This window comes from Artemia sp. Qi Xiang Cuo, chromosome 5 (genome assembly GCF_049724085.1).
Source record: "Artemia sp. Qi Xiang Cuo chromosome 5, ASM4972408v1, whole genome shotgun sequence".
NCBI classification, from domain to species: domain Eukaryota; kingdom Metazoa; phylum Arthropoda; class Branchiopoda; order Anostraca; family Artemiidae; genus Artemia; species Artemia sp. Qi Xiang Cuo.
Genome location: NC_142798.1, coordinates 51570982 through 51591967, shown reverse-complemented (window position 1 = coordinate 51591967; position 20986 = coordinate 51570982). Strand labels below are relative to the sequence as shown.

Genomic DNA, 20986 nt, shown 5'->3' with positions numbered 1-20986 from the left:
TGCTTGTGTTTTTTGGAGGGTGTTTGCTTGTCCCAGTACATGTCTTTGTTGGATTGCATGTCTGAAACTATGTATTTGAATGGGTTTTTTCTCTCTCAATCTCTTTGCCTGTTTGTCTGGGCGAGTGTTTGCATGTCCAAGTGCCTGTCTTTGTTGGTTAGCATCTCTGAATTTATGTGTTGATATGTTTTTGTCTCTCTCACTCTCTAAGCCTGTGGGTCTGGGCAGGTGTTTGCTTGTCCCAGTGCCTGTCTTTGTCGGTCAGCATGTCAGATTCTTTATATTTGTATGTGTTTTTGTCTCTCTCACTCTCTTTGCCTGTACGTCTAGGCAGATGTTTGCTTTTCCCCGTGCCTGTCTTTGTCAATTTGTATATCTGAATCTATGTATTTGTATGGGAAGCTTTCTATTCCTGCAATAATCGGGAAGTTTAGTAGCATCTCAAGAAAATTTAGGAAACCAGGAACTAGCGTAAAAAATAAAAATAATAGTAAATAATAAAACCAGTGTAAAAATAATAAAATTATATGAGAACAGTATCCTAGATAGAATTGAGAGGCGAATGAAAGCAGTCTGTCCTGCAAGCAGAATTATGAACTAAAGTTACTTCTGTCCTCACAGAAAAATATGATTTTACTAAATCTAATGCGTTTTTACAAGATGATTCAATACACGGCTGGGAGAAATACTTTGTCTAGCGTGGTTTTAAGATATTTAAAGTTTTGTTTTTTGGAGTTTAGATGAGGAAAAAGGCACCTAGGCTAGGTTACGTATTTAATATATGCAATGCTTTTGCCTCTCTCTCTCACTCTTTATATACTTGTGCGTCTGGGTGGGTGTTTGCGTCTCCCAGTGCCGGTCTTAGTTGGTTTGTATGTCTGAATGCATGTATTTGTAAGTATTTTGCCTCTCTTACTCTCTAAGCCTGTGTGCCTCGGCGGGTGTTTGCTTGTCCCAGTGCCAGTCTTTGTTGGTATATAGGCACGTGGAGATTCAAACAACCACCCAGACACACATGCATAGAGAGTGAGGGAGACAAAAATAAATACCAATACATAGATTCAGACACACAGACCAACAAAGACAGCCATTGGGAAAAGCAAACACCCGCCCAGACACACAGGCAAAGAGAGTGAGAGAGAGAGACAAAAACACATACAAATATATAGATTCAGACACACAAACCGACAAAGACAGGCACTTGGACAAGCAAACACCCGCCCAGACACACAGACTTAGAGAGTGAGAGAGACAAAAACTCAAACAAACACATAAATTCAGCCATGCAAACCGACAAAGACAGGCAATGGGATATGCAAACACCCGCCCAGAAACACAGGCTTAGAGAGTGAGAAAGACAAAATCACATACAAATACATAGATTCAGAGATACAAACCGACGTAGACAGGCACTGGGACATGCAAACATTCGCCTAGACACACATGCAAAATGGGTGAGAAACACAGACAAATACAAAGAAAATTCCTTTTCTTACATCTCTGACCTTTTAGTAAACATTCTAAACATTTGACTTGCTAGCTTACCCTAGAAATAATGGAAAAATATAGATTATTAACATAAAAATGTGTTACATACATTATTATACATTATTAATATCATTGAATAACTTTGGATGTATAAAAATATTCTTATTATCGTCATTTGGTTTTATCTGAATATTTATATGCCTAGTTAAGACCATTATTGACTGATCCAAAATACTTGTTACTCAAAAACTAGTTTTTTCTACTTTTAAAACAGGTATCATTATAAGCATAGTATAAAGTGTTTGGTAGGTTTTTATCATGGACATGAAATCTAGCATTGGAGTAAGTATAGGCACACAGTGTTTGGCAGGTTTTTGCCATGGACATGAAATCTAGATCCAGAGTAAATATATACACACTACTAACATGTCATCTCCAAATGAGATGGGGGGGGGGGCTGGTTTGTAAGAAAGGATTTGAAGGAAATGGGAAATTCTTGGGAGGGGGTAAAGAGGGAAGCTTTGAATACTTGAGATAGAGGAGCATGCAAATCTGTGTTGTCCTCAGGCGGCTTGGAGCTGCAGTGAGTTGTTAGCAGTATTATAGTAACAGTATTATGCTGTTTAAGTTGTTGGAAGTTCATAAGTTAATTCAAACCTAGTATGATTAAAGTTTATAGATGAATTTAATACATAGTTTCTACACTTGTTATTAATAGTTAGAGATCATATTAACTTTAAGTGCTAGTTGTTAATTTATGTTTGACTACACAGCATACAATTTTATGATGCTGTATTGAAAATATTGTGCAAATCAGAATCAATAGACTTGTTTGTTTAGGCACTTAACCAGAATCAAATAGACTAATCGTTTAGGCACTTAAAGTCTTTGTATCATGTTAACACTTTCATAACATATGCATTACTTTTTATTTATGTACAAAATAAATTACGAAAACAAACAAGTACCAAAGGGCTAGGTTACTACTTTCAATTGATGCTCCAAGTTGGATTGTCACTTGAGGTATGGGTATAAAATATGCCTAATGCTCTAAGCCTATAAAAAATTTTCATACTTAGCTGGTAGTGAATTCTTACAGAAACTACTAGAACAAAATGTTTTATTAGTTTGTGTCTAATCGCATAAGCAGGTTTTACACTTTTAAATTTGGGTTTATCACAATGTACGTGTATAGGTAGCACTTATGTGGCAAAACATTCAAAGAAGCAATTCCTTGCTAAGAAAAAGACCAGTTTACAAGAACAAGTTTAGTCTACATGTTTACGTGTCATTCTTGACTGACTGTTCTGTTATCTCTTTGCTAACTGCCACTCCATTGTTAGTTTTGCTTTGTTTTGTACCGGCTTATATTGCCTATAAGTAAGTTTTTTCTCTTAGCTAGGCTTATGCTACCCTAGATTGATCCAACCTGTAGCCTAACATGGGTGCCCGTAAGCTGAATTCCAGGGGGGCGAACCTCGTCTAATTGTCACTTCTAATGCTATATAATGGAAATCTTAGAACAAAAATATAAAAATAAAGCAGGATCATTCAGCCAGGAGGGGGGGGACGCCCCCCCCCCTTATGGGTGCCCATGTAACCTAAGGTTGACAATCACATTTTGTTTAGGTAAATAAAACTTCAGGCATTGATTTTGGTAAAGTTCTATGAAATCATATTATTGAGTTAGGACTAAAGTGAATACACCATTTGATGCCTTTTTTTATGCTGATTATTAATAGGATATAATAAGCATTTCTAACGTAAATTTGTTTTAGCCCCCCCCCCTATAAAGGCCAATATATGGTTTTTTATAGCATTTATAGGGGGGAAGAGGCGGAAGTTAATGTCCATTAGAAAAGATTATCACAAACGTAATCAACATAAAAAAAGGCAACGAAAGTCTCATTAACTTTAGGTATAAATCAAAAATATTTTTTTGTAGAACTTTACCTTGATTTTTTAGTTGCTTTCCATGTAAGCCTATAATTGGGGCTGTTGAGAAGGACATATTAAAAGAGCAATTCTTACTTCATGATAAGCAGAATAATTGTAGCCTAGTTTACACATTTTGACTTCACCTCCACTACCCCCTTTAACCTCTACCCCCCCCCCCCCAACTAATTTCTGGTTTCATCATAGTTGATTTCATTTAAGGGTACATTGGTTGAAACAAGAGTGACACAATGCAAAATGCACAAGAAAATAGGGACTTGTGTCCTATATGCCAAACACTGAAGTATAGGCTGTGTAAAACTTGAGACCAAACTGGTTTCTTTGTTAGTTTTTTTCAGCTTAGCATGAGACAAGACAAAGACAAGGGACAGAATAGATGGGAAATATATAATTTGGACAGTTTGAAGCTGAAAACAATCCTTTCTTCATAATATAGCCTACAGATTAATTATACTTAACACATTTCGCATTCAGACCCACTATACTATAACCCCACCCCCTAATGTGCAAATATATAGCCCAAAATTATCTCTAAAGTATTGTATTTTCATCATTCTAATTAGATGAAGCACTTGAGTGTCTGGAATTTAATACACAAGTACTGGAAATTGTAATGCCCTAGCCTATATAATTTGTGTTATATACTGAAACATTCAGGGGTAGGGGATAAAGTATAGGTTAATATGCAGTTTTCAGCATAATTTAGCTAGTAGGCTTATGAAAGTGAACACATCACCTGGTGCCTTTTTTATACTCTTTGATAATTCAATAATTGCTTCTAGGGGAAATTACTTTTTGAGCCCTAAAAAGTAAAACATTACATTGTAAACAAAAGTTTAAAAACATGTTTCTAAAAAAAAACTGTCTTGTAAGAAAAAATTCCCATGTGAAGCTGATTCAAGAATTGTAATTAGGCTATTATTTGGCTAGAATTTTAAAAAGAATCTGAAATCTTTTGAAAATGAAATCACTGCAAAACTGATGTCATTTTTCAGGGGCTTCTGGCTCTTTCTGAAAATTTATGCAAAATTGTAAAAAAAAAAAAAATACTATTAAGACTAATGAAAATAATAATTATCATTCCTGAATCCACTAGCAAACTGTTTTATGACTCATATCTTTTCTGAATTTTGATTTATAACTTTTGAAAGAACTTAGAAAAATAAAGCCTATTCAAAATTTGAAAAAAAAAAAAACAACAACAATATTCCTTAAAATTTAACTCAAATCATAAGAATCACTTTTCCAATACCTAGAATTAGAGAAAAATCCATCAAAATCAATGATTTTTTTTCTCTATTGACTTTTAAAATGACATATATATATATATATATATATATATATATATATATATATATATATATATATATATATATATATATATATATATATATATATATATATATATATATATATATATATATATATATATATATATATATATATATATTTATATATATATATTTATATATATATATATATATATATATATATATATATATATATATATATATATATATATATATATATATATATATATATATATATATATATATATATATATATATATATATATATATATATATATATATATATATATATATATATATATATATATATATATATATATATATATATATATATATATATATATATATATCTTCCATAGTTTCTTTAAATTAGTGTTTTACTTGTTATTGATTTTGTTGACATATTGTGCTACAACAGGCTAGTGATCACTGTTGCTGTTTTGGTCTAGTAAATAAAGAAATAATAAAACAAAAGTTAATCAAATGGTAGGTTCATCTTTTAATCAGCAAAGTAATACTTTCTTGCTTTTACTACTAATTGCTTCTTGAACTCTGCTTTCTTTAATAGTTAATATGATATATTAAGTATAAAACTGATATACTAATCCAAAGTTAAAGAATTGTAAAAAGATTTACTTGCCCCTCAGTATCATAGCCTCTAATCTATTGTTAACTTCAATTAATCCATAAAATTATTTTCCAAAAACAAATATGTAAAAGAAAAATATAGGTGCAATATTGAACCATAAAACAAGCAGAAAAAAGTTGTATAATCATTCAAACTTCAAAGAAAAATAAACTACTACAATTAAATTGACAAAACTTAAATCAAACAGAAATTAAAATGTATATCCATACCAAACCTCAAAATAAGAGTTATTACTCTGAATGAATAGTCTAAATGAAGCCAAAAATTAAAACGATTAGTCAAGTCAAGCTTAAAAGAAACAGAATTTATCACAAATAACAGTGGGGTTCCACCCCCCCCCCCTCCCTATACACTTTAAAGGTTAGAGTTGAAGTTTTGCTTTAATGGAAATGATTTGTATTTTGAATGGTGTCTTTTTTATTTGTCCTGATATCTTCTAATTTAAAAAGGAAATAAGCAGTAACCTACATTACTAATATGAGCTACCATAAATAAGGTTAAGACTACCACTTACTCAAACTCTTTAAAAGGCCAGGATGTCATTAACATTTACTGAAACATGCATTTCACAGTAGGCCTACTACTGAACTACACTGGAAAAGAAAGTTTCTTAGAATAATTAAATTTATGACTTTAAACTTAATGTTACCATTCTGAAAGAACACAATTTGTTGTCACATGCTTTTCTTTTTTATTTTATTTTATCCAAAAGCATGAACAATTGATGGCTAAATAAAATCTATCTTCTGCAGAAAAAAAACTCTTGGGGTCTAACACCATGAGGCATAGTTGCTTCAGTTTCCCAACAACTGTCAACCATATGGCACAGTTGCTGCAACACTCAACTGGACCTTGGTACCAGAGATCTAGTTTGTTTCTGTACTACTCATTTTTCTATTAGAAAAAAACTAATTTTAAATTAAAAGTTAATTTTAAATAATAAACATAGTCTATTTTGTATTTGAAAAACTATAAGATTAATTAATTGCAGGGATCATGTCTGAGACGAGTCTCTTCAAAAGGTCAAGAATTGTGAGTATGATTTAATACAACATATCAACAATATCCAAAATATAGTAGAAAGTCCCATAGTCCCATTTATCTTTACATTTTTATTTATTCAAATTCTTTTTTTCATGGTTTGGGGGTTGAATTATCATAGCAGGATGAGATAAAGGTTTAAATAATAATTTAGAACTACAAAATTAGTGGTAACTGAAGGCAGGTTGCCTATAATGGAACTGTACAGAGATAATGGACTGGGACTAAGAAGTACAAGTAATTATTTCCCATGGACTTGGTCTGGTACAGACCAGAGGTGTCATTAGCCAAAATGTTTTTGTTTTTCTTCTTTTTTTTTGGGGGGGGGGCTACGGGTTTTATTGAATGGATGGCGATTTTACCAAATTGATTTGAGGTGATATTGCTAATTAAAACACTTCATTTTAAAATTTTTATCATCTAAGACTGATCTTTTTTAATTGATTTTCATCACATATTAACATTTACCCATTTATCCTAATAACAAAAAATTAAACCAGTGACTAAATGTTGATCAGTTTTTCTCAACTTAAAGTAAGGAGCAACATTAAAACTTAAAACGAACAGAAATTATTCCATATATCAGGGGGAGTGCCCCTCCTCAACGCCTTGCTAGCTGTGCTAAAGTATTTTGGTGCTTTCAAAAAACTTGTTATTCCAATTCAACAGCCTTTGTGTTTCAGCAGTCACTCTTCCAGAATTGGGATGAAAAGTCAAACCTCAAATACAGAATGATTTTTCCTTGTTTTAAGTTTTAATGTTGCTCCTGAGGCTACTTTCAGTTGACAACAAATTTATTTTTCAAATTTAATTCTGAATGTTTTTTAAAGCATTCTAAGGCCTAACCAAAATAGAATTTGGGCTACCGGCCCCATAAACTTCCAATTTCTTGCTGCTAAATTGTAGGCTACATATTGATAATTATAAATTGATTGGTAACATCTGTCTTTTTCATAAGAAGTGGGGGGGGGGGGGTAGGATTACCCCACAACGCTATTATTCAGGCTTAGTCCAAATGAAGGGATATGAGAGATTATTTCTTATCACCCTCCCTTTTTCCTTTATTTATCTAAAGGCCCATGGAGAGTTATACAATTTGGGCATTGAAATGCTATCTTTTAGGTGTCTGGCACCCCCTGCCTACAAAAAAACACAACGTCCCTCCTTCTCTGTAACATATGCATAATTATTCGTCACTAAACAAAGATCAAGTGATTTAACTTAGTTAAACAGCATTAAGATAAATGTCCGTATTAACCATTTTTCTTGTATGGACTGCTTGAGTTTTCAGGAATGAATGCTCAACCATGTGACATTACTTTCTCTGGAACTGGGAAGCTCAATATATTGTTTTCTGATGCTTATAAATTGATAGGGTATCTTAGAATTTCTGGGGCAAAATCATAGTTTGATGCCACCAAGTGGCAGGAAATGCCACTTTCCGGTGGCACAATCTTTTAGGTCACTTGAAAATGGCAGTAGAACAGTTATTAATTTTCGTTCGATAGAGCCATGCCCCGATCTTCTAGGATGATTGGTTCGTTGTGATCACCCCTGGGGAAAAAAACAAACAAATAAAAATTCATCCCTGATCTTCTTTCTGAAAAAAAAAAAAAAAAAAAAAAAATTCTATATTTTCGAAGATAGGAGCTTGAAACCTCCACAGCAGGATCTTCTCACATACTGAATCTAATGGTGTGATTTTCAGTAAGATGCTTTCCTGTTTGGAGGTATATTCCCCTTTTTCCGATATCAGGTAAATTTTTTCAGGCTCATAGTGTTTACATTTTATATGTTTGGAATCAGTATAAAAAGACGGTTATTTTGTTCCATTGATTGTTGTCAAAATATTATTTTTAGAATTTGGTTAGTTTTTCATTGGATTGTTGTGCAGTTATTTTTTTACAAATGACTTCAAAAGTCTTGTATAATGATGCTATGTACACGTGTACAAACCAGATTGGCTAGCGGATTCTTAAGCTGACTCTTACTTGGTTAATTCCATCAAGAAAGGTTTCTTTAAAGATGAAATCAGGTTTTTTGGATGGCAGTTTGAAGCAGATATTCTTGTTCAAACCGTTGGATTACGATTTGTTTTTTCTCCGCGGATCTAAAAATTAAGAAAGTATTATCTATTTACTGTTTTTTGGAATAGTTGCTAAATATCAGTGCATTGACCTGGGGCTATTTAGATCAATTGAACTTGTCAACTGAGATCAAAAGTAAGTCGTATCGCGTATTCCCCGAACTCTAGAATAACCGTATGCAATCATGTACCAGCTGTATGCAATTGCTCTATGGCTCAAACTGACAAAATCAGTGACTCGAGCACTAAGAAAAATTCCATGTTACCATCTGGCTTTTTCTGCACAGAATTACTAATTCACCAGTAGTAGTACGGCATAACAAATTATGCAGGGGCCAAAGGATAAACGCGTTCTCTGAAGTTAAAATACTTTTGGATAGTCTCAAATCAATTGGCTGTTTTTGAATTTTGGCTCTTTTTCGATCACAACGATTGTTTTTGGAACAAACTGACCATGGTGATGTGATATTGTGGCGTACTATACTTTTTATTTTCTGAAAAGGACACTAGGAATTTACATTTATATTGAAATTAGCCATCTTTTGAAATTCTACTATAACTTGTTTGTACCTTTTTCGAAATAATAAAATATTAAATTAATATTTATTCATAACCTCCCAGGAGAAACTCAAAAATACGAATTTTCCTGGATAGATGGCTCAACCCTCGGTTCCAGGGTTCTTTAAAGTTTTGAATCTAATGATATCATTTTTATTGTGATCATGCTTCTTTTGGAGGTACAATATTAATTCTTTCTCTGAAGCTATGTACATTTTTTTTTCCCCCGTTAAACATTGATAGGTATCTTAAAACTTCGTAAATCTTATATGTTTGGATTCAGAATAAAAGGCAGATTCTTCTTATGTATATTGTTTTCAAGATTCGGCTTTTGGTTGCTATTAAATAAAAAAAAAACTTTTTTTTCAACTGAAAGTAAGGAGGAACACCAAAACTTAAAACGAACTGAAATTGTTACGTATTTGAGGGGGCTGTCCCCTCCTTAATACCTCGCTCTTTACGCTAAATTTTGTTTTAGAACATTTAAAAAAGCTTGTTATTCTAATTAAACGGCCCTTGTTTTTCTGGAATCGTTCTTAAATAATTGGGAAAAAAAGTCGAACTTTAGCGTAAAGAGCGTAGGTATTGAGGAGTGGGCAGCCCTCCTCATATACGTAATAATTTCTGTTCGTTTTAAGTTTTGCTGCTGCTCCGTACTTTCAGTTGAAAAAAAACTTGTTTTTTCTTTGATTTCTGATCGTTTTTAAATAAGGCCGGGAAATGTGGCTCCCCCTCCATGGAAAGTTATTCCCACGTAAATACCCCCCCCCCCCCCCGCAAGGTAAATTCCTCCCAGACAATTCCATTCTAGCTGGAAATTCCTCCCGAAAAATTTGTTTTGGGCGGATCCGGGTGAAAAAATTTTCTTACCGTACTTTCATTTGAAAAAATTGTTTTTAAAATCATGCCGGAAATCACCCCCTCCAAGGAAAAGTTTTCCAGAAAATATCCTGCCCCCTAGTAGAAAGTTGCTCCCGCAGATAATTTCCTCTGGAGAATTTATCCCGTGGAAAACATCCCCATGGAGAATTTCTCCTGTGGAAAATTCCCCTCCTACAGAAAGATACTCTAGACAATTTCAACTCGGTAAAAAATTTCCCCCAGACAATTCCCCTTTTCATCTCCACATGTAAAATTGAGTTGGCTATAAGAAACTAAGATGATAAAAAGAAATTCGTATAGGAATTCTGGCAAATACCCCAGTGTAAAATTTCTCCTGGAAAGATCACCCCCAGAAAGTTCCCTCAACATAAAAAATTCTCCCAGATGATAATGTTAGCCGATGGGTAGCATTAGACATAATGAATTTTTATATTTGGAATCAGCCTAAAAACTCAATTATTTTGATGTTTTAACTGTTATCAGAACTCCCTTGTTCAGAGTTTCGGTTACTGTTGGGCCAAATCGCTCCTTACATACACTTCGTTAGCACGAACTGTTTGATAGGAATGAAACAACGCTTTTTTCATTTACGGAAGCTAATCTTTTCCGCTTTAATCTGCACCTGTTCGTCCCTTTGATTTGAATAATATCAAATTGTATTTAATCTTTTCGAATACATTTTAGATCTTTTCGGAAAAAAATATGTGCTATTATCATTTTCATCAAAATTTTAATTGGAAATCCTAGGCCCCCCTCAAAAACCATACTGTTATGCGGAAAAAAATAATTATCCAGGTAATCCCCTCAACAATGATCCAAAATACCTCACCCTGTCCCCCACATACACAGAAAATTAAGGAATGTTATCCTAAAATACACGTTTCTCTTTGTTTGAAATCATAGGTAGCGCAGTAGCGCTGCCTAAGTAAAGAAAGATGTTGGCACAATGTATTATTTTATTTTTTAGACCAGGGCACTTTGTATAGAAGGAGTTGTAACTTCGAAGGGTAGAAACTTCGAAAAGGGCTCATTCGATTGGAAACTGAAAGGGCTAGTGCCCATTTTAACAGTCAAAAATTATTGGAGGGCAACCAACCCACCTCCTACGCCCATCATTTTCCAAAACACATCCAGTTAAAATTTTGAGATAGCCATTTTGTTCAGCGTAGTTGAACGATCCGGAAATTATATCTTTGAGGACGACCAAACCCTTCATAGCCCTCAGGGCAAGGATTATAAGTTATGCCCTGGGGCAAATAAGGTTTTTATAGAAAGGGTGGATGTATAAGCTTCGGAGGGGGCTCATTGGATCGTTAATCAGAAGTCGTAGTGTCCTTTTTAAGAGTAATAGTGATCGGAGGGCAGCCCCCCACACACACAAACACAAACACTTCGTATTTTCCTGAAATGAATCCAATTGAAATTTTAAGATAGCTATTTTATTCAAAATAGTCGAAAGATCATATAACATGGCTTTTGGGGTTTCCCCCAGAGCCTGGAGGAAGGGGCTGTAAATTATGCTCTGAGGGCATCTAAGGTTATTATGGAAGGGATGGTTGTATAAACTCTAGAGGAGTCTCAGTTGGTTGAAAATTGGAAGTTCTAGTTCCCTTTTAAGAATCAGAAGTGATGGAAGGCAAATAGCCTCCCTCCCCCCTCCGACTACCCCTCTTTTCACCAAACGAATCTGATTGAAGTTGTGAGATAGCCATTTTGTTCAAAATACTCCAAATAACATATAACAATACCTCTAGGGTTGGCCCAACCTTCCAGAGCCCTGGGGTAAGGTTTTTAAATTATGCCCTGGGGGCATATAAGGTTTTTATGAAATGGCTGGTCATATTAACTTCAGATGGGGCTCATTTAATTTGAAATTGGAAGTTATAGTTCTTTTTCCCTTTTAAGAGTCAAAAGTGATTTGAGAACAAGCAGCCCCCCTCCACGACCAACCATTTCCCCAAGCACATCCAATCAAAATTTGAGATAACAATTTTTCAGCGTAATTGAAGGGTCCAGAAATTATATCTTTGAGGATGACAACCACTCCACATCCCTCAGGGCAAAGGTTGTAAGTTATGCCCTGGGGGTATATACGGTTTTTATAGAAAGGGTGGTCGTATATATTCGGAGGGGTCTCATTGGATTGGTAGTGCCCTTTTTATGAGACAAATTTATCAGAGGGCCGCTATCCCCCTCCCCCTCACACGTCGTGTTTTCTCGAAATGCTTGCAATAGAAATTCTGAGATCGCCACTTTATTCAAAATAATCCAAAAATCATATAACAAGACTATTGGGGTTGTTACCAAACCACAAGAGCATGGGGGCAGGGCTTGTAAGTTATACCCGGGGGGCATTCAAGGTTTTTATAGAACGGGTGGTTGTATAAACTTTAGAGGTGGCTTTAGGGCGCCGGCAGAAAATTTTACAGGGGGGCTAGACGCCAAAATAGCAGTGGTGGTTGGGTGACAGTCTAGTTGGCTTAGGACACCAAACTACGACTTTACCCCCGAAGAGGACTAATTTATAATCAATTAAAATCCTGCGACGCTAATTGATTTAAAAGTATCAATAACTATATTTTAGGCTTCCCAGTTGCAAAAAGAGTAATGCCACACGGTGGTAGTGCTGGATTCAACCAAGTTTATTCGCTTTATATGTAATGAAATTAGGCTACGTTTGGTGATCCGTAATTGCGTATCAGTTATAATGACAGGAGGGTGAGTCACTGTTTAGGTGGGGGTAGGGTAGATTCCTATAAAAGTGCGTTTTAATGGACAAACTGCTTACTCTTCATGAGGCTTCAGATAAATGTTGAAAGAGGTAGGGGGAGTAAGAATTAGGTAATTAAAATGTATCTCTGCACAGCTAATAAGTTACATTCCTATATCTATCAGCACAGAAGTGGAAAAGGCAAGGCAGGTCATCATCAGCCCCACCATGAAATTTCTTTGGGGTGGCAAATACTGCTAGGAACTTAGTTTTCAGCAATTTTAAATTGGAATATTTTTCTTTTTCTATCATAGGCAGCATGCTAGCGCTGCCTAAGTAAAGAACGATGTGGGCACAATGTGTTGTTTTTTGGTTCTTTATACCCGGGCACTTCGTATCGAAGGAGTTGTCGTAGAAAGTTTGAGAAGGGCTTATTTGATTGAAAATTGGAGTGGCTAGCGCTCTTTTTAATAGTAAAAAACGATTAGAGGGCATCTAGCCACCCCCCTCCCACGCCATTCAGTCCCCGACACATGGTCATGAAAAATTTTTTAGATGGGAATTTTGTTAATCTTCGCTAATCTACGAAGAAAAAACATGTTATTGAGGAGGAAACTTCCCTACACACCTCGATGCTAGGGCTGCATGTTATTTCCTGAGGGTATATAAGGTTTTTATAGAAGGTGTTGTCGTAGAAACTTCAAAAAAGGCTCATTCGATTGGAAATTCAAAGGGCTAGTGTCCTTTTTAATAGTCGAAAGTGATTGTCGAAAGTGAAAGTGACTCGGTTATTTATTGTAATTTCTGTTCGTTTTGAGTTTCATTTATTTATCCATGCTGATTTGTGGTAGTTTCACGCTTGGTAGATTATTTGATTTTATTTTGGCTCATTTTTTGTTTAATGGAGTTCTTTACTTTTCTTTGAAAAACTTTTTTTTTGGAAAATTAATTAATTTATATGAAGTACTTCAATGCACTTAAAAAAAAATATGTAATGTATTTATCGATAAGAAAATCCTATTGTAGAGGTTGTGATGGCTTCAGTTATGTAGAAGATCAAAAGTCTAACATAATTTCCATCCATACAAACAATAATACTCCTTTTCATCCAACCGAAATCCTATTGTAGTAATATTAACAAGGAATTTTCACCAAAATTACTATTCATCGCCAATTTTTAAGTATGTTCAGATTTTATCCAAAATTGAAATTACAAATTTTAACGTAGGACGGTACTAATCAACGTTCAATTATTGATTTACATATTTTAAAAGCAGTTAACCTAACCAGGATTTTAAGGGACCGGTTCCTCAGATTATATCTTGGTTAGGCCTGTGTATAATTTGGAAAACAATCAGAAATTAAATAAAAAAAGAGCTCTTCAACTGAAAGTAAGGAGCAGATTTGAAACTTATTTGAACAGATTATTTTTTGTATGAAGGGGGATTACTCTTTACTGTAAAGTTTTTTTTTTTAAGAAAATGTGCAATCGGAAAAAAAAATTTTAGCACTAAAAATACTTTTGTTTAATGAGCAAGGTGTTGAGAAGGGGGCAATCCCCCTTACATATAGAGTTTTTATATTTATTTTAAGTTTTAAACTTGCTCCTTGCTTTAGCTGAAAAACCTTTTCTATTTGCTCAATAACATTTCATGAAACTTTAAAGTTTTATGAATACATTACTTTTGATAACGAAAAAAAAAAACGATCAATATTTCAATGATGTCTGTTTGGATTTTGATGAGTAATCAAACAGTTCGTGGTAACGAATTGTAAGTAAGGAGCGACCCGGCTCAATAGTAACCAAAACTCTAAAAACCGAATTGGCTTATTATGCTGATTCCAAATATACAAATTTCATTAAGTTTAGTCTTACCCATCAAAAGCTACGAGCCTGAGAAAAGCTTCGAAAATAGGGAAAAGACACCTTTGAAGCCATAGAATGTTAATGAAATTTACACCATCAGACTCAGCGTATCAAACAACCCTGCTATAGAGGTTTGAAGCTCATATCTGCAAAAATGTGGAATTTTGTAATTTTTACCAGAAGAAAAAATCACGGATGTGTTTTTGTTTATTATTTTTATTTTTTTTTTGGGGGGGGGGGGGTGATATTTTTGACCCAGTGGGCCTAGATCGTCGGGAGAGGGCTCATTCTATGGAAATGAAAAGTTCTAGTGCCCTTTTAAGTGACAAAAAAAAATTGGAGGGCAACTAGGCCCTCTCCCACATCACTTTTCCCCAAAATCGTCCGATAATCGTCCGATTTGTTCTTCGTAGTTGAAAGGCCCAATAGCCCAATAACTATGTCCTTGGAGATAAAACAACCCCCTAGAGCCCCTAGGGTGACGTTTTTAGTTATAAAATTTGTTCATTGTTTCAATTGTTATTGGGAAGTACGCATACATTTTTTGGGTGGGGAGGGGAGGACGAATTTTCTGCTGGAAGAATTTGCCATGGAGAGGGTAGTTTCCAGTGGGTGAACTTTTCAGGGAGAAATTTTACACTGGATGAATTTGCCAGAATTCCTATATGAAATTTCTGTATATGTCTTGCGTTCTCTCTACCGATTCAATTTTACGCGTGGAGATGTTAAAGGTAATTGTCCGGGGTAAATTTTCACCGAGATTGAATTGTCCAGAGGCTATTTTTGTGGGGAGGGGGATTTTTTCGTGGAGATGGAGCCAGGTGACCTGGTGTTATTTAAGTAACGACCAGACAGTAAAAAAAGCAAGTTTTTTCAACTGAAAGTAAGGAGCAACATTAAAACTTAAAACGAACAAAAGTTATTACATATATGAGGGGGGTTTCCACCTCCTCACACCTCACTCTTTACGCTAAGGTTTAAATTTTGTCCCAATTCTTTTAAAACGACTCCTGAAACACAAGGGTCGTTTAATTAGAACAATAAGTAACTTTTTTTTTATAGTGCCGAAAAACTGTAGCGTGAAGAGCGAGGTGTTTAGGTGTTGGGGCAACCCCCCTAACATACATAGTAATTTCTGTTTGTTTTAAGTTTTAATGTTGCTCCTTACTTTTAGTTGAAAAAAAACTTTTTTTTCTTTATTTAATGAAGCTTAGAGAACTACATTTTTCTAAAGGCAATGGAAAATGTATTTCGATTAAAGTAAAAGTATAAAAATGAAAAAACTAAGTAATTACAAAAAATACACAAAAAATAACCTACTTGCAGAACTTAAGATATAAAATCCCAGCATTCAGTTCTGTTGAGCAATGCCGAAGTGTTGGATGGATATTTTTTAACAATAGCGACAGTTTGAACTTGGTTATCAAACACCAAAATATTTAATGCCTTTAGACTCAGTGTTTATTAGAAGTAACACATTATCAAAGTAGTTTGTTCAAAGTAAAACATTAAAACAAAGATTAAGAAAATCAAATAAAAATTTTAGTTCAATATTTTTAACTTAATTTTCAATACCAAAAGTCAATGTATTTGACACCTTTATATTTCATAACTGTTAAAAATTTAATCTTGTTCAAAGTAACAACTAGATAAATACAATCACTCCTGAAAAACAAATGATAATAAAACCAAAAAACGTATCCGTTTAGGGGGAATATACAGAAATTCCCAGCATTCCGTCCAGGGGAAACATTTCTGATTATAGTGGCTTCATGTGCTCATGGGTACTCTTGCAATGCAAGCAGAAGTTGACGGCATATTCTTACCGAAATTGCCCCTTATTAGGTTGTATTCCTCGTATTATCTATAGTTATACTAACTCTCCTGTGTTTTAATTAGTACACTAACTACTAACAGACTAATACATATATAAGATCGCCATAAAAAGCTGATTCTTTGACTGAGTACAATCAATAGTTAGGCTCTTATACTTTCGTTACTGACAAGGATCGTTATTTACATAGGCTACCATTCATTGTTATGAAGAATTTGATAATTTTTTTTTTACTCCAACCAAATCATATAGGAAAAATGTATGTGGAAAATTCGTTAGGGTCACTCAGTCACAAATTATAACTTAAATTTTTCTTAATGAGGGTCAAAATTATATTAGCAGGCAGCCAACAATGGGTGAGAACACATTTGTTCCACGTTTTTTCCCTATTCTCCTCTCTTTCCTTTGGTTTTCTTATAATTACTTTATAGTCCCAAATTTCCAGGGGGACCCTGCCCCCCCCTGTCGGTGCAAATGAGGTGGCTCATTTGGTTGAAAATTTGAAGTTCTAGTTTTATTTTAAGAGTCATAAGTGATGGAGATCAGCTAGTCCCCCCCCTTACTACCCCTCTTTTCATGAAACGCATCTGATCGAAATTGTGATATATCCATTTTAAAACAAAATAATCCAAAGAGCATATAACGATGCCTCTAGGGTTGACACAACTCCCCAGAGCCCTGGGTAAAGGGCTGTAAGTTATGCCCTGGGGGCTATAAGGTTTTTATGGAATGGTTTGTCGTATAAATTTCAGATAGGGCTGATTTGATTTTAATTTGGAAGTTGTTGTGTCCTTTTTAAGAGTCAAAAGTGATTTGAGAGCAACCAATCCCCCCCCCCCCCTTCAACGTCCGTCATTGAGTTTCGCTATAGTGATGATCGTAATCAATTACCCTCGGGGCTTCCTGAATCTTGTGTAAAAAGTAGCATAAATAGTTTTCACCCCGAGAAGTGTCTTTCGAGTGTTTGCTATATTTAGCGTATTTACTCAGAAGCATGTCTTCCACCAAGAGTTATAAATATATGGTTGAATAATATTTTCATAAACTAAAACCTTGCCCCATTCATCCTTGTTGACAGAAATGTTCCTTTTGATAAGCGTTGACATTTTAATTAAAACAAATTCGTACTTTGAATTCTTTGGAAAAGACCTTTATTTAATTAAAATTATGAAAATGTGTGATATTTTCTGTGATTTTCCTAGTTGGAAACTTGTGTGTTTGATCTGCTTATCACTGTTCAATTTAAGGGTCATTACAACTTGTCTAAATATCAGTCTTTAATATCGTTAAAGATTCTGGTTACACAAACGGTGTAAACTGTAATTATATACCGCAATATCTTACAGCTTGAGGATATGGTTTTTAATACTTCTTCTATAGTAAGTCATTTTGGCGATGCCTTTATAGATGACCTCATTATCGTTGTTGTATATTTGTAAACCTAGTTACATGTATTATATTAGGCTAAATGTAATGATTTTACAGAAAGAGAAAAACTGCTAAAAAGACAATCAGATCCCGATAAAAAAAATCGTACCATTGTTCTCAGTATATCAAAGTGCCAACGACTCATATTTTCATTTGTCCCAAATTTGACCAGTTAGTCCTTAGGCCCAATCGGTCTTTTGGAGTTTTATTTTAGCCATAACACAGTCGTGTTTGTTTAAAATATTTGGGTTTATCACAGATAATTGGGGGTTGTACATGTCTAATCTTGAACTGGGTTGCCAACTGGATATCCTACTTTTTATGCCAAAAGGACACATTCCCATATTTTGATGCACAGTGACATAAAAGGAAAAGTGACATATTTTAGAAATTTATGACAGAAAACGAAACCTTTCCCAACTGGATATATATTTTGGTAAAAAAAAATGTCACTTTTGACCAAAGTAGTGCTTTTTCGGTACTGGTGCATTATGCGGGCACCGCGAAGAAGTCAAGTTTGGTTAATGCTAATGAAATAAAATAGGATGAATATATAATAGTTTAGAAACAAATTTGGGCTATATATTTGCACATTAGGGGGTGGGGGTGTTGGATAAAGCATATCATATATTAAATACACAACCTAGCCTAACCTAGGTACCTTCCCCCCCTAAACCCCAAAAAACAATCGGTTAAATATTGCAACTTATTGAGAAACCATGGCTTTGCAATCATTTATCTATAGTGGTCTCTTGCAAATAGCCCGTTTGACGGGTTTCGTGGCTGGTTTCCTTGATACAGTCTATAGCGATGGGCCCGCATAATGCACTAGTACCGCTTTTTCTTAGTTCTTTTTTTTAGCTTTCAGGTTGCCAGAAATGTCGTTAGTAAAGTACTGTCTTTAAAGTAAGTGATTTGAATGTTTTATGAGTATCGTGCTTTCACACGAAGTCATTTTGCATGGATGTTTTATATAGATTTTTTTTCATTTTCATTATATTTGATGTTAACTGGCCGTTTTAAAAAAGGTTTACAAAGCGTCTTTTGGTCAGTAATAGAACTAGTAAAAAACCTCGTTTTTGATGCTTCAAGACTGGTCCGAAAATGTTGAGAGATGATGGATTTGAAAGAAAATCGCTCTATCTAGTGTCTTTTTAAGCAACGAATTATCATAATAAAATTGAACGCAATTTTGGACGAATACTGCATCTTCACATACAAGATAATGTAAACCATGTATTTTTTGAAAAGTTGGTTCTCTAGAGTATGATGTCATTTTTGAGGGACTCTTTTACCTCGTTCCCTGAAATGTCGTCATATTCCTTGAAAGTCGTCACAAACTGGTTATCAGAATATTCCTTGTATTATAGGTTACAAAGCAAAATAGTTAATTTTTAGATTATTTTTTTAAGATATTAAGATTTCCTGATAATTTTTAAACTTTTAATGATCTTAGTAGGGAGTGATACCTCCAATGATTTTCAAGATCAGTTCTCCTTAAATATGTAAGTTGAAGAAGCAAACATAATGGAAGGGCATTCTCCGATGAGAGTCATTTGCGCTTTACTGAGATTAAATAGGAAAAAAACAAGTTTTTTCTACTGAAAGTAAAGAGCAACATTAAAAGCTTCAAACGGACCGAAATTATTCCGTATGTCAGGGGGGGGGGGCTGTCCCCTCCTCTATACTCCTCTCTTCACGGTAAAGTTTTTTAGTACTTTTAGAAAAGGTTTTGATTCTAATTAAACGGCCCTTGTGTTTCAGGAATAGTTCTTAAAGAAGTAGGACAAAAGGTCGAACTTTAGCGCAAAGAGTGGGGTATAGGGGGGGGGGATAGTCCCCCTCATACGCTGAATAATTTCTGTTCGCTTTAAGATTTAATGCTGCTCCTTACTTTCAGCAGAAAAAACTTTTTTTTATTTAATTTCTGATCGTTTTTTCAAACAATCCCTGGAAATCCATCTCCTCAATGGAAAATTCCCCCTTTATGTAACCCCTATCCCATAAAAAAATCCTCAATAGAAAGTTCTTCCCATGTAAAATCCTTCCCCGGGAAATTGCCCCGGGACAATTCTATCCTCGCTACCAATTCTCCGTAGAAAATTTCTTGCGGACGATTCTGCTTTAGAATCGTAGAATCGTGATGAAAAATACTCCTTAGCATACTTTCATTTGAAAAAAGACTTGTTTTTTGTTTAAATTTCGGAAAAATTTCTCCCGTAGAAATATTTCTCCGTTGAATGGAATATTTCTCCTGGTGATAATTCCCCATGGAGAATTTCTCCAATGAAAATCCTCCCCTACGTAAAAATCCCCCAGAGAATTCCAACTCTGCTGAAAGTTTCCCCCGGTCAAAAATACCCCAGAGCATCTCCGCATGTAAAATGAGGTTGCCAACGATAAAGTTATGCACACGAAACGGATTTTGTATACGCATCATTGAAAATTCCCCCCGTATAAAACTCTCTCGGTAAAGCTCGCCCCCGAAAACTTCCATCCCAACGGGAAATTTCCCCGTAGAAAATCCATCACCAGACCCCCTCCCCTCCCTGAAAATGTCTGTATACTTTCTGTTAACAAATACTATAACTTGTGCCCCTTCCTCCAATGGCTGTGAGGGGTCATGCCATCCCCAAAGATATAATTATTGGACCTTTCAACTATTCTTAACAAAATGACTATCTCAAAATTTTGATTGGACAACCTTGGGGGGAAAAGGACTCTAGAAGTTTTATTTTCCGTTCAAATGAGCCCTCTCCCAATCTTGTAGGACCAATGTAGGACAATTCTGTTTTTTAGAGTTTCGGTAACTATTGGACCGAGTCGCTCCTTACTTACAGTTCGTTACCACGAACTGTTTGAAAACAAAACATATTTTAAACATTTTCTCTTCTGTAACGTTAATAGATCCAAAATTGCTTAGATTTCCAAGACAAGATCATTATTTATAAAACAGCCGGGCAATTTTCATTAGTTTTTTTCAGTAATCTTGGTTGTTATGGCGATTTTCTTTCTTTTGTTTGTTACTTTTTTTAGTGTTTTGGCAAACAAAACCATACTGATTGTAATAAAAATTGCTTTCAGTCAAGCCCAAAATGATGCTCTGGCCTTTAGAAGCCGAAGCCTTAGGGGGCTAGTGTTGTGAAGTTGTTGTGAAGTGTTATTCTATGGAATTTG

The 20986-nt window shown here is 34.6% G+C and overlaps 2 protein-coding genes across 4 annotated transcripts in view; one reads left to right on the top strand and one right to left on the bottom strand.

Annotated features, from left to right (window-relative positions):
- The window catches only part of LOC148952245 (sulfotransferase 1E1-like), a 112314-nt gene extending 109662 nt beyond the window's left edge, over positions 1-2652 (bottom strand). Inside the window, exon 1 of one of the 2 annotated variants that reach the window (XM_089089692.1) lies at positions 2564-2652. The gene's annotated coding sequence lies outside the window, so the exon portion shown is untranslated. The remainder of the gene's footprint in view (positions 1-2563) is intronic. The other variant, XM_089089693.1, reaches the window with a different exon arrangement.
- Positions 2653-2729: 77 nt separating this feature from the next.
- Papss (3'-phosphoadenosine 5'-phosphosulfate synthase) overlaps positions 2730-20986 on the top strand; it is a 61123-nt gene continuing 42866 nt past the window's right edge. Inside the window, exons 1-2 of one of the 2 annotated variants that reach the window (XM_089089690.1) lie at positions 2730-2868; positions 6395-6435. In XM_089089690.1, coding sequence (XP_088945816.1) covers positions 6400-6435 — 36 coding nt within the window. In that variant the 5' untranslated portion in view covers positions 2730-2868; positions 6395-6399. Of the gene's footprint in view, positions 2869-6394; positions 6436-17607; positions 17761-20986 lie in introns of those variants that run through there. The other variant, XM_089089691.1, reaches the window with a different exon arrangement.